This window comes from Xenopus laevis, chromosome 6L (genome assembly GCF_017654675.1).
Source record: "Xenopus laevis strain J_2021 chromosome 6L, Xenopus_laevis_v10.1, whole genome shotgun sequence".
NCBI classification, from domain to species: domain Eukaryota; kingdom Metazoa; phylum Chordata; class Amphibia; order Anura; family Pipidae; genus Xenopus; species Xenopus laevis.
Genome location: NC_054381.1, coordinates 69,155,348 through 69,168,921, shown reverse-complemented (window position 1 = coordinate 69,168,921; position 13,574 = coordinate 69,155,348). Strand labels below are relative to the sequence as shown.

The 13,574-nt window shown below is 41.6% G+C and overlaps 1 protein-coding gene across 2 annotated transcripts in view; it reads left to right on the top strand.

Moving 5' to 3' along the window:
- Positions 1–13,574, top strand: part of sacm1l.L (SAC1 like phosphatidylinositide phosphatase L homeolog) — a 66,573-nt gene that overhangs the window by 34,535 nt on the left and 18,464 nt on the right. For both annotated transcript variants that reach the window (NM_001357609.1, NM_001092680.2), the window contains exons 12-13: positions 10,728–10,807; positions 12,519–12,617. In NM_001357609.1, coding sequence (NP_001344538.1) covers positions 10,728–10,807; positions 12,519–12,617 — 179 coding nt within the window. The remainder of the gene's footprint in view (positions 1–10,727; positions 10,808–12,518; positions 12,618–13,574) is intronic.

The window sequence follows — 13,574 nt, the reverse complement described above, 5'->3', positions numbered from 1 at the left end:
GATGTTTTTTTAGCAGTATCCCAAATCGATGTCCAAGTTTTTTCGGAAATTGTGAAGTCTAGGTCCACTTCCCACTTAGTCATGTAGGGCTGCTGTATGTCTGTGTGGTCTGAGGCAAGTCGCATGTATAGTAATGAGATCAGATGAGTCGGGTATGAATTATTATGGCATAGCTGCTCAAAGTAGGATAGGACTTGGTTTGTTTGAGTCTTCAACAAGGATTCTATATAGTGTCTCATTTGTAAATACCGGAAAAATTGTGTATGTGGTATGTTATATCGTTCCCTGTGTTGTTGGAATGAATTAACCGACTGGTCAGATATAAAGTCAAGTAGGGTCAGTAGGTTAGCTGCTATCCATGGCTGGAAATCCGTTGGTGTACATCCTGGGGGGAAATTTTTGTTACAGAAGATGGTTCTGTATCTAGTAGTGGGTGTGGTTAATTTCAGTTTGACTGCAATGGCGTCCCATAGATTTAGCGCTTGCTGTGAAGTTGGCAGGATCTCTGAAGATGTGTCCCTAGACGTTTTAGGAATCCAGAAAAGGTGAGCTAAACGTAATGGAGCTGTGAAATAGTCTTCAATTTCTTTCCAGGGTTCCTCTGTTGGGGCGTGTATGTGAACCATGACTTCAAGTCTACTAGCCAGATAATATCTGTATAAATGGGGAACTCCCAATCCCCCTAATGATTTTGGTTTAGTCATAATAGCCGCCTTAATTCTGGGTTTTTTCCCTCCCCATATGAAATTTGATATATTTTTTTGGAACGAGGAGGCTATTGTTTCTGGAAAATGTATCGGCAACGTTCGAAATAAATATAAAAATTGTGGTAAAATCGTCATTTTAACAGCCGCTATTCTGCCAAACCACGAAAGGTGATAAGATTGCCATTTGACTAGATCTTTTTTCAATTTGTCAATCAATGTAGGATAATTAGCCTTGTATAAAGTGTCATACGAGGAGGTGAGGTGTATTCCGAGATACACTAAGCAATCGGTTTCCCATTTATAATCGAAATTAAGTTGCAATAGTTTTAATTGAAGAGTTAATTGCAGTGGAGGTGAAAACTAACCCTAAAAAGTTTTTTAAATATATTAATAGTAAAAAGATGCAGGTTGAGAGTGTAGCTCCATTAAATAATGGTACCAGTATGGTTGTAACAGATACAGATAAGGCAAATGTGTTAAATCAGTTCTTTTCTTCAGTGTATACAATAGAGGAGTCTGGGTTCACAGGCTCACTTAATAACTGCACGAATGGTTCAGCTCAATCTAGTCAGTGGCTGACTCAGGATATGATTCAAAAAGCTTTAATACAAATTAATGTAAACAAGGCTCCAGGGCCTGATGGCATACACCCCCGGGTTCTAAGAGAGCTTAGTTCAGTTTTAGACCAGCCCTTATTTCTGATTTTCTCAGATTCACTGTCATCTGGTATGGTGCCTATGGATTGGAGAAAAGCTGATGTTATTCCAATATTTAAAAAGGGATTACGATCTCAGCCAGGCAATTATAGGCCAGTAAGCTTGACATCTGTGGTGGGCAAATTATTTGAAGGCTTGTTAAGGGATCACATTCAAAATTTTGTCCTAATGAATGGCATTATGAGCAACAATCAGCATGGCTTTATGAAGGATAGGTCATGTCAGACGAATTTGATTGCATTTTATGATGTGGTAAGTAAGATTCTGGATAGTGGGGGGGCAGTAGATGTGATCTATTTGGATTTTGCCAAAGCGTTTGATACTGTGCCCCACAAACGACTGCTTTCTAAACTAAGGTCTGTTGGGCTTAATGAAGTTGTTTGCACATGGATAGGAAACTGGCTACAGGATCGGGTACAGAGGGTGGTTGTTAATGGGACATTCTCTACTTGGAGTAAGGTTCTTAGTGGGGTCCCCCAGGGCTCAGTATTGGGTCCACTTTTATTTAACTTGTTCATTAATGACTTAGGGGAGGGTGTTATAAGTAATGTATCAGTGTTTGCAGATGACACAAAATTATCCAGCCCAATTAATTCCATCCAGGATGTGGCATCCTTGCAACACGATCTTGACAAACTGGCAATCTGGGCAGCTAAGTGGCAAATGAGATTCAATGTTGATAAATGTAAAGTCATGCACCTGGGATGTAAAAATATCCAAGCCACTTATACCCTTAATGGGACTGCACTAGGCAAATCCATTATGGAAAAGGACCTTGGAGTCCTTGTAGATGATAAACTTGGCTGTAGCAAGCAATGCCAGTCAGCAGCATCAAGGGCAAATAAGGTCTTGAGCTGTATTAAAAGGGGCATAGAGTCACGGGAGGAGGGGGTCATTCTTCCACTGTATAGAGCACTTGTAAGGCCCCATCTAGAATATGCCGTACAGTTTTGGTCTCCATCACTCAAAAAAACAGGACATTATTGTATTAGAGAGGGTACAGAGAAGGGCAACTAAGCTGGTAAAAGGTATTGAAAATCTTAGCTATGAGGAAAGACTGGCCAAATTGGGGATGTTCACGCTGGAGAAGAGGCGCTTAAGGGGTGATATGATGACTATGTATAAATATATAAGGGGATCATATAACAATCTCTCTAATGCTTTATTTACCAGTAGGTCTTTCCAGCTGACACGAGGTCACCCATTCCGATTAGAAGAAAAGAGGTTCCGCCTATATATTCGGAAGGAGTTTTTTACAGTGAGAGCTGTGAAGATGTGGAATTCTCTCCCTGAATCAGTTGTACAGGCTGATACATTAGATAGCTTTAAGAAGGGGTTGGATGGCTTTTTAGCAAGTAAGGGAATACAGGGTTGTGGGAAATAGCTCATAGTCCAAGTTGATCCAGGGACTGGTCCGATTGCCATTTTGGAGTCAGGAAGGAATTTTTCCCCCTCTAAGGCAAATTGGAGAAGCTTCAGATGGGTTTTTTTGCCTTCCTCTGGATCAACTGGCAGATAGGTAGTTAATAAACAAAAAAAAAAAAAGGTTGAACTCGATGGACATGTGTCTTTTTTCAACCTTACTTACTATGTTACTATGTTACTATGTAATTCCAACGGGGACATTTTTAAAGGTAAGGCATGTGACTTTGTGGGGTTTATTTTGTATCCCGATATAAGCTGGAATCTTTCTAAGGTCTGCAAAAGGTTCGGTAATGTGGTTTGAGGGGAGGTCAACGTTAGGAGAATATCATCCGCAAAAAGATTAATTTTATATTCCATCTCCCCAACTGGAAATCCTTTAATATTGGGGTTCTTTCTAATTGCATTAGCTAACGGTTCTAAAGATAGAGCAAAAATTAGAGGGGACATAGGGCAACCTTGTCTCGTCCCTCCTTTTATTTCAATAGTATCAGAAAGGAGACCCATACTAAATATCTGTGCCGTGGGTGCCGTATAAAGCTGTCTGATACCCGTGAGAAATGGTTCAGGAATATTTAGTTTGTCTAATACAGCAAACATGTAGGTCCAATCCAATCTGTCAAATGCTTTTTGTGCATCCAAGGACAGCAGAAGGGATGACGTGGCAAGCTTAGGTGCTCTACAAACCAAGTCTATCGCTTTACGTACTCCATCAGCCGCCTGCCGGCCAGGTACAAATCCCACTTGATCAGGGTGAACAAGACTAGGAAGAACTACAGATAATCTATTAGCTAGTATTTTTGAGAATATCTTAAGGTCAGTATTTATTAGCGAGATTGGCCTATAACTATCACAATTGTAGGGATCTTTTCCAGGCTTTAAGATCATTACAATGGACGCTGTTTGCATATGTTTCGTGGGGGGGTCGCCCTTAAGGAACGATTGGAAGAGATCTTTCAATTGAGGGGCAAGCTGTTTTACAAAATCTTTATAGTACTTCGATGTATAACCATCTGGGCCCGGTGCCTTACCCGATTTTGAATCCTTAATCACCTGCTCAATTTCCTCTATGGCTATTGGCGCCGCTAACATTTCCCGGTGTTCCCGTGAGAGGTGAGGGGGTGCCCATTCAGTTAAGAACTCAGACGCGCCTGTCTTGGTAGCCTCAGGAGCCTTATCTGCTGCATATAAGTCTGCATAAAAAGTTCGGAATGTGTGAAGGATTTGTTTAGTATTTCTTGTGATCGTTCCTAGGGGAGTGCGAATAGCATGTATAGTTTGTGAAGCGTTCAGGGCTTTTAATTTGCGAGCTAGCATTGTATGAGGCTTATTAGCATATTCGTAATATAGGTGCTTGGTTTTCCGCATGGTAAACGCAGCCTTATCCGCGAGCACCTGTATCAATTGTGTTCTTGCATCTTGTATGCCTCTATAGCTATCTGGAGTGGGTTTCTGTTTGTGGACAATAGCTAGGTCGTGCAGTCTTTGGGAAAGCAGCTGGGTTTTCGCTGCTCTGCTCCTCTTCCAATATGTAGCGTGTCTTATAATTATCCCCCGGATCACCGCCTTATGGGCGTCCCATCTAATGGCAGCAGATGTGTCCTCTAGAGTATTGAATTGAAAGTATTCCGTAAGCGTTTTAGAAATTTCTGCGTTAAGATCCACATCCAACAACAGAGACTCATTCAATCTCCAACATCCATGACCTCTTATTTCATCCCACTGTGAAAACACAGTTTCTACCATTCCGTGATCAGACCACGTAATCTCATGAATTCTAGTTGAGCGAACACAATCCACAAAAGTGGACTTAGTAAATATAAAATCAATACGTGAGTATGAGGCATGGACGGCGGAGTAAAAAGAGTAGTCCCTATCTATGGGATGCTTCTCTCTCCAAACATCTACCAAGGTCTCAGTAGCAAGGTGCGTAGCTAAACATTTGGAGTCTTGATCTGGAGTGACAGTGATTTTAGCTTCTAGAACATCTCGTGACCTATCAAGGTTGTTATTCAGAGTGGTATTAAAGTCGCCACCTATTACGACTCTGCCCTCTGAGATTTCTGAAAGTTTAGTGAAAAATTTTCTAAAAAAGGTTTTTCTGGAAGTGTTAGGGGCATAGACGGAGGCCAGTGTGGTAAGGTGATTTTGTAGCATACCTGTTATTATTATATATCGACCTTCTTGATCGATATATTCGTGTTTGAGCTGAAACTTGACCTGTTTGGCAATAAGAATAGCTACGCCTTTAGTCTTGGTTTTGGAGCTAGCCAGGTAAACTTGAGGAAAGTGTTTCGATAAGTATTTAGGTGTTGACGTTTGACTAAAGTGAGTTTCTTGGAGCAGCAAGATATCCATTCTGTTTTTATAATAGTTCGTAAACGCCATTGTACGTTTTTGCGGTGTATTTAGGCCATTTACATTATGTGAACATACCTTCAGATCAAAGGGGTGGGTGCCAGAGGGGGTCCGTGGGCCCGGCATATTCGTCGTCACGCAGATCTGGTGTAGAGTATGAGAAACCTGAGAGTAATAGACAGTCAAAGTGAAAAGAGAGAAGAGAAAGGTGGTCAACAAACACAATATACAAATATTGTCGGAGTAAAGCACAAGCACCTTAAAGCAGCAAAGAAGAGGAAAAAAAAAAAGGGGGGGTATAGAGTAGGAAAGAGGGGAAAAGGTTACAATTAACAAAATAAAATAATGTAGTAAAGTAGTGTAAAATATTCTAGTTTCACTAGAAATAAACTTTCCGAGAGTTCCAAATGGGGGAGCACTTCTATTGCACCCCACTAGGAATTCTCACTTTCTGAGGGGTCACGGACCTGAACTTAGAGAAGACGTCCATCCGTTGCACCCATCGTGTAACTGATCCAAAAACAAAAATTCCCTGTCATTGAGGGGTAAATAGCATTGTAGTCGAGGAATAAGAGCAACAAACTATTGAATATAGGGTATAACATCAATTATAGCAAACTAGAAGATAGTTATGAAAGCAATGCACAAAGAAAATATACAGTAAAATCCTCAATATAATTAGAGTGAGGTCCATATCAGAGAGAGGAGTGAGGTAATCCCGTCCTCTGCTTTGAAATTAAGTGACATCAGAATCCAGTTCTATCAAGCGACAGTATTCATTACGTGTCAGTCACAGAATGGGATAACTCCCAAGCGACGGTTACCAGTCACCGATATAACTAATTAGTCTTGCTCCGTAGGGTCTGGGATGTCCGCTTCTGCGGACGCAGCTGGAGGTTCTTGTAGATAAGGTAAAGCTTCTTCCACGTCAGTAGGGTGTCTGACTGTGTAGGTCAAACCATTATGCTGGTACGTAAGTTTAAAAGGGAAGCCCCATCTGTATGGGATGTTTTTTTGACGAAGGACATCCGTTAACGGTCTGAGATCTTTCCGTTTCTGCAAGGTGGACGAGGCTAGGTCAGCAAAGACCTTTGGACAGACCCCATCATATTCCACTTGATTTGTTCTGGAAGCTTTCAAGATAGCTTCTTTGGACTGGAAATAGTGAAAGCGAACTATAACGTCTCTGGGTGGCATATTAGGTTTCGGTCTGGCTCGCAATGCTCTATGCGCTCTGTCCAGCAAGAGGAACTTGTCCTCTATGTCGGGTGTCAGAGCTTTGAAATAGTTAGGGAGGAAACTATTGAGATGTACAGTTTCAGGTATATCTCGAAATCGGAGGTTGTTTCGTCTTGTGCGGTTTTCCAGATCCTCATGAGCATCCTGAAGGTCTCTGACTTGTGTTTGGAGATCCTGTATCAGCACTTCCAAGTTCGATGTCGATTCCTGCACCGAGTCCTGGACATACTCCAATAGCTGGACTCTGTTATCCAATGCTGTAATTTCGGATTTGACTTCAGTGAGCGAGTTTCGGATTTCATTCTGTATTTCATCTTTGAAACAGAAAAGTAAAGATTTGAGCTCATTTATATCTTTTTTAGTACACGGGGAGTCCATCTCCTGTTCCGTAGCTTGGGTAGTTTGTTTTGCGGCTTTTGCCGAGGCACTTCTGCTTCTGAAGAAGTCCGAGGATCCCTCAGCGGAAGGAGCAGCTTGTTTCTGCCTGCCACCCGTCATGATAGTATATTGGGAACTCGTATAGAGCGAGCAATAGAAATTATCCAACAGTCTTATCCTGGATAGGAGGAAAGTTCTATAATCTCGCCTAATCAACTCTGTCCACTCAATTGAGGTGGGGTGTAGGCCGGCGTTTCCTTAATGCAGGTAGCAGAGATTGTGCGAAATATGTGGCAGAGTTCAATAGTTGCACCTGGATGCCTACTGCAGTTCACAGTGTTATAAAGCTTAGCATGTGGATTAAAGCATGTAGTGGAATCGTGGCTTGAAAGTTGAAGTTTGCAGTCCTAGATCCAAAATATGCAGGCATTGGTCAAATAAATAGAATCTGCCCGCACTATATTGTCCCACTCTTAGTTCCAGCAAATGGACAGTCTCTATCCCATCCCAAAGATTTTGTAGGAGAGAACTCTTTAAGGGTTTAGTGGTGTTTCAATTAAGTGGGCACAGGCATTAGTAACCGCTGTTTAGATAGCCCCAGTGTTCCCAGAACTCAATAACAGTAAGTCTGCGTGCTGAAGAAAGCTCAGTAGTAAGAGGGCACTACTTTGGTATCCCCCTAAGTGCGTCACTGAATGCTGCGTGGGAAGCGCCTCTAGGCCGCAGCAACCTAGTTGTTCCCGTAGTCGGGGAAATTGTGCAGGCCGCACTTTGATAATGCCCCCAGGGGGCACCTAAACAGCCACAGTGTTGAGAAGGCCGTACACCACAGTAAGGCCCCAGACGAGCGCTCACTACCGCCACAGTCAAAGCGGCAGCAGGCCGGATTCACCACGTGGACTGCAGTCAGGGTGGAAGCCGCGGGTCGCTGAATAACCCGATGTGCTGAAATACCTCAGCAGGATAGTCTGCAGGGATCCGCCAGTACCCCGCGCCTCGGAAGACTACTCCCTTCCAGTGAGCCGCACACGACTCTCGGGAAAATGCGCGGATGATCCCGCCCCGTCTCTGTAGACGCTCGGTACCGCGGCTGCAAGCTGTCTCCGGTTCAGGTCAGCCGCACTCTCCCGATGTCGGGCTATTGCAGGGGACCCGAGGAGTTCTTTTAGTTGCGAACCAGCTTAGATCAGGGTGCTAATGTAGGCTCTTGATGGGGAACTTTGGAGGAGCTTTTACTTTAGGCGGCCATCTTTCTCCGCGTCCAAGCCACGCCCCATAGAACAATAGATAGAACAATTATGATCTTTCCAGGAAAGACTGTTCATTTCAATATGTGTGTAGAACTGCATTGTTCGATATACAGGTAGAAACAATAGAATTCTACCTGTATGTGAGGATTCAGCACTAAAAGTAGCCGGTGTTTGGGTGCCTTCAAAATTTTCGCTCTGTACGGGTGAAAGAAAGACAGAGCGTGAGTATGACGGCTCATTGAGCGTTCCGTACGGGGGTGTGAAGGGAGGAGTGGCCTGTCTCGATGCGGGTGATGACCGGTTGCTAGTGGTTACCTACAGAAGCTCCGTGCGTTGATGGGCATGCAGGCGATCCAGTGAACAGGGTACTGCGCACAATGCGGATACGAGTAATGCTGCTAAGGGCGACACAACAAGTAAGCGTTTGGCCGTGAATAACCAAGAGTATACTCTGGGTGGGCATGTAGTCCGGTGGAAGCAGGACTCTGAAATGATGTTTTTCTTGGCAAACCGCGATGAAGTTATGTGATTTTTATTAAACCTTTTGCACAGTTTGATCACGGGTTCTGGTTGTCACATTGGGTGCGGGGAGGTTCCAAAATCAATTTAAACAGTAGCCTGATTGTTCTAGCTACGTGTTCACACATTGATGTATGCACTTATATATATGTACACGCAGGGCCGCCATCAGGGGGGGACAGGGGGGACAAGCGTACCGGGCCCGGGCATGAAGGGGGGCCCGGCAGCGCTGCATTTTTTTGAAGATCCGGGCCCCCCTTACGAGCGCCCGAGCCGTACGTCATTCCTCTTCAGTGCCGAATGCGGAAGTGCCGAAAAGCCGAAGCCGATGCGCCGAAAAGACCCGAAGTCACGGAAAAAGCCGAAGTCCCGAAGTCACGAAGCGCCGAAAAGACCCGAAGTCACGAAAACAGCCGAAGCCGAAGTCCTGAAGCAGCGCAAAGACCCGAAGTCACGAAAACAGCCGAAATTGAAGTCCTGAAGCGGTGAAAAGACCCGAAGTCACGAAAGGAGGCGAAGTTGAAGTACTGAAGCCATGAGTTCAATTCTACTGAACACCAGTTTGTGTTTTTTTTTTTTTTAATCCCCTGGCCACCAATGTATTATTTTAATATTCTATAGGCGCCTGCCACCAATCTTTTTTTTAAAACTTTTGTTTTTGGGGCCCCAATTTTTTTTTTAACTCGTAAGGGGCCCCTTGCCACCATTGGTTTTTTTTTGGGTTTTTTTTTTAAAAAAAAATTAATTTTCTTTTTGGTGGCCCCAAATTTTTTTAACTTGTAAGGGGGCCCCTGCCACCAGTTTTTTTTTTTTTTTTTTTTCAAAAAAAAATTATTTTTTTAAAAATTTTTTTGGGGCCCCAATTTGTTTTTAACTTGTAAGGGGGCCCCTGCCACCATTTTTTTTTTTTCAAAAAAAATTTTTTTTTTCCAAATTTTTTTTTTGGGGCCCCAATTTGTTTTTAACTTATAAGGGGGCCCCTGCCACCAATGTTTGTTTATTTTTAGTTTTTTTTTACATTTTTTTTTTGTTGGGGCCCCAAGTTTTTTTTAACTTATAAGGGGGCCCCTGCCACCAATGTTTGTTTATTTTTTAGGTTTTTTTTACATTTTTTTTTGTTGGGGCCCCAAGTTTTTTTTAACTTATAAGGGGGCCCCTGCCACCAATGTTTGTTTATTTTTTAGTTTTTTTTACATTTTTTTTTGTTGGGGCCCCAAGTTTTTTTTAACTCATAAGGGGGCCCCTGCCACCAATGTTTTTAAAAAAAAAAAAAAATTTAATTTTTTTTTTTTGGGGCCCCAATTTTTTTTATAAGGGGGCCCTGACCATCAATAGCTTTTTACAATTTGTGTGGGGGGGGGTTACTTTTTTAGCGCTGATGTCTGTGTGGTCTTTTAACTGCGATGTGGGCGGGATATGGGGCGGAGCTTGGTCGTCAGTGTGGGCGGGGCCCAGGGGGCCCCAAAAATTTTGTTGTACGGGGCCCCGTGATTTCTAATGGCGGCCCTGTGTACACGTCCTGAAAGCAGGACTTGTCACTGATAGGTTGTATGAGTATACACACCAGATGGTGATGTCACGCAGGAGATTTGGCGCCTCATTAAGCACTTAAAAGGGGTGGTTTGTTTGTATGTTTTCACTTCCTGAAGACGGCTTGAGTTCAGAGCCGAAACGTCGAAATAAAGATTTTCTATTTTTGTACACTTTGAACAAGTCCTGTGAGTGCGGTTCTTTTTGCAGCTTTGTATATTATCTCTAACCAGCACCTGGGCAGTGACCAACGAGGATTTTTGAGTGCACCGGTATGTTGATATTTATATATATATATATATATATATATATATATATATATATATATATATATATAATTACTTAAACCTGTCAACTCCCTGAGATTTATTGTTTATCTGGCTTTGGACCCCATCCCCTGTACTCCTGTCACTCTAAGAGATCCACCTGTGTTTTGTTTTGTTTTTCCCAGTTCTAATCTGTGTTTGATCCATTCATGTGCAGTGACCTTTCCGTTAAGCAGAAGGGCCTGTGCGCATGAGCAGTGAGAATTTAGGGACATGATAAAGGTATGTGCATGTGCCGTGATGTAATTCGGGTACCTGATGGGTATCTTCAATGTTTTACAGGTTAACCAGAAGGGTTCAGAAAAGCCATTAGAACAAGAGTTTTCACAGATGGTGTCTGGTCTTGGAAATGGAATGGTTAGGTAAGGTGTATTTTACTAGTGACTATTAGACATAATTAGCACAAGTACGGTGTATTTTTCTAGTGACTATTAGACATAATTAGCACAAGTACTGCAACTTTACATTTGAAACCATAGAGCTCTTTAAACATAAATATGGTTCGATTTTGCTTTTATTGTTTTATTGCATTTTTAACAAGTCTGATATGTTTCACTGTATAAAATCAGGACTTCTTATCAATAGGTCAGTGTCATAAGCTGACTATTTATAAAACAACAACAAAAAATAGTTTAATACGGTCTTAAATAATGATCACCCACAAGGACAATGGTAACTTGTCCTTTAACTATTAAGATTGATTTCAGTTACTCCCTAAACTCCAGATGTTACACTATGAGAGCACGTTATCAGTGGTCACAAGTTTGTGTACAAAATTCAGGGTGAACGTTTCCTTCAATGACAAAGACTTTTGACACAGCTTTAATTAGGTTGATTGCTGTTAGTCCCCAGTAGGGATGCACCGAATCCAGGATTCGGCCAGGATTCTGGCTTTTTCAGCAGGATTCGGATTTGGCAGAATCCTTCTTCCTGGCCGAACCGAATCCGAATCCTAATTTGCATATGCAAATTAGCGACGGGGAGGGAAATCGTGTGACTTATTGTCACAAAACAAGGAAGTAAAAAATGTTTTCTCCTTCCCACCCCTAATTCGCATATGCAAATTAGGATTAGATTCAGTATTCAGTTGAATCTTTCGTGAAGGATTCGGGGGTCCGGCCGAATCCAAAATAGTGGATTCGGTGCATCCCTACTCCCCAGTGGTCATTATTGAAGACTGACATATGCTCTCAGCACAAGAGCATGTGGGTGATCACTGTTTTAGACTGTATTACAGTATTTTTGTTTTATTCCTTTTAGTCAATGGCGGTAATCACTAGCATTTTTGCTGCAGCTGAGGAACTGTAAATGGGATCAATGTATTTTATTCTGTAAACAATCAGGACTACCTACAATATAGAAACATGTTTGACACTGGATTATGAAATAAGTTTATCCCCCTCTCAGCATCTGTCTCTCTTTGTGCAGTAGTCAGTCAGATTAGATCCAATTGTCTAATTTGACAATTAGTGTCTCCCTTTTCTAACAGATGTATTAGAGTTAACTCCAGCACAAATGAAATTTAACAAACTAACTGACCTAAATATAGAGAGACTGAATTTCTATAGGAATTAGTTATTTTGAAATTGACCCTCATATTCTAGTCAACGTGTGCACCCGCCCCTAAAGGCTGTATTACACCTTACTATCAATGAAGAAGAGAGACCGATGCTGAGAGGGGTATAGAGAAGAATAACTTGATTACTTCAGAAACAGTACAGAATTGTTAATTGATTATATTTAGATAATTACTTCGGTATAAAGAAGATATATGTTAATTAAACTCTGTGATGTGATTCTTTTCTATTTGGTTTTGGCTACATTAATTCCCCTATGCTGCTGACACTCTTTGAGAATAGTGGAGGTGCAAACAAACTGGCATATTTTGGATCCTATTCCTTAAATATTGTGGTATAAGGATACTGCGATATTTAAGATCTATCCCTGGGCATCCACTCGGTGGAATGTAAGGACATGCCTGTTATGAGATGCATCTAATCAATAATAAATATCTTTATAGCAGAAGTATTATCTATAATCTTAATTTTTTTTTCACATTTTTTTTGCTGTTAGATATATTGCATTTGACTTTCATAAAGAATGCAGTAGAATGCGCTGGGATCGCTTGCAGATTTTGGTTGAGCAAGTAGCTGAAACTCAAGATGAATTTGGGTAAGTTTTTTTTCTTAATTTAGAAATCCAAATTAGTTAAAAAAAAAAAAAAAGGTAGTAATTATAGTTTAAAGGGGTTATTCACCTTTATATTAAAGGAGAAGGAAAGGCTAAAATTAAGTAAGCTTTATCAGAACGGTCTATATAAATATACCAGTAAACCCTCAAATTAATGCTGCTCTGAGCCCTCTGTGAAAAGAAACACTGCATTTCTATCCTTCTATTGTGTACACATGGACTTCTGTATCAGACTTCCTTTTTCAGCATAAACCTCCAGGGCAGGGCTTGAGCATGCTCAGTTTGCTCCTCTCCCCCTCCCTCCTCCCCTCTCTGCTGTAATCTGAGCCCAGAGCTATGACTGAGCAGGGAAACTCAGGCAGGAAGTGATGTCACACCAAGTGAATATGGCAGCTCTATCCTAAACAAACAGTGAGAGTGTCTAGAGCCGTTTACTCAGGTATTGTAAAGCATTCTGCAGAATAACTGGTGTTATAGCTTGCACTATTGTGGCTAATCTATTAACAATAAACTGCTTCAGTACCTTTCCTTCTCCTTTAAATAGCATGATGTATATATTGTTATTCTGAGACAATTTGCAGTTGGTGTAATTGTTAAAAAGAAACTGGTTTCTACCTGGAGGCAGGTTTGACTTCCATTTTATTTCACTTATTTGCAAAACCCTGAATCATAATATCCCTAATACTTATAAAGGGGTCACGTATATGGAATATCGTTCTGGAGTGATTAATGAGAAATCACCTGCCCATCTGTCCTGCAATAATGTAAGGATACCAGATTTAGAAAGGTGGTAATAAAAGTTACATAAAGGTTTGGGCAGCCCTTCTTTATGAATTTCTTTAGATCTCGGCAAAGAGTCTGTATCTGCTGTTGCCTTAGATTGTGCAATTACAGTATGTCTTAGCTGTATTTACCTAAAAAACATATGGTTGGGAATGT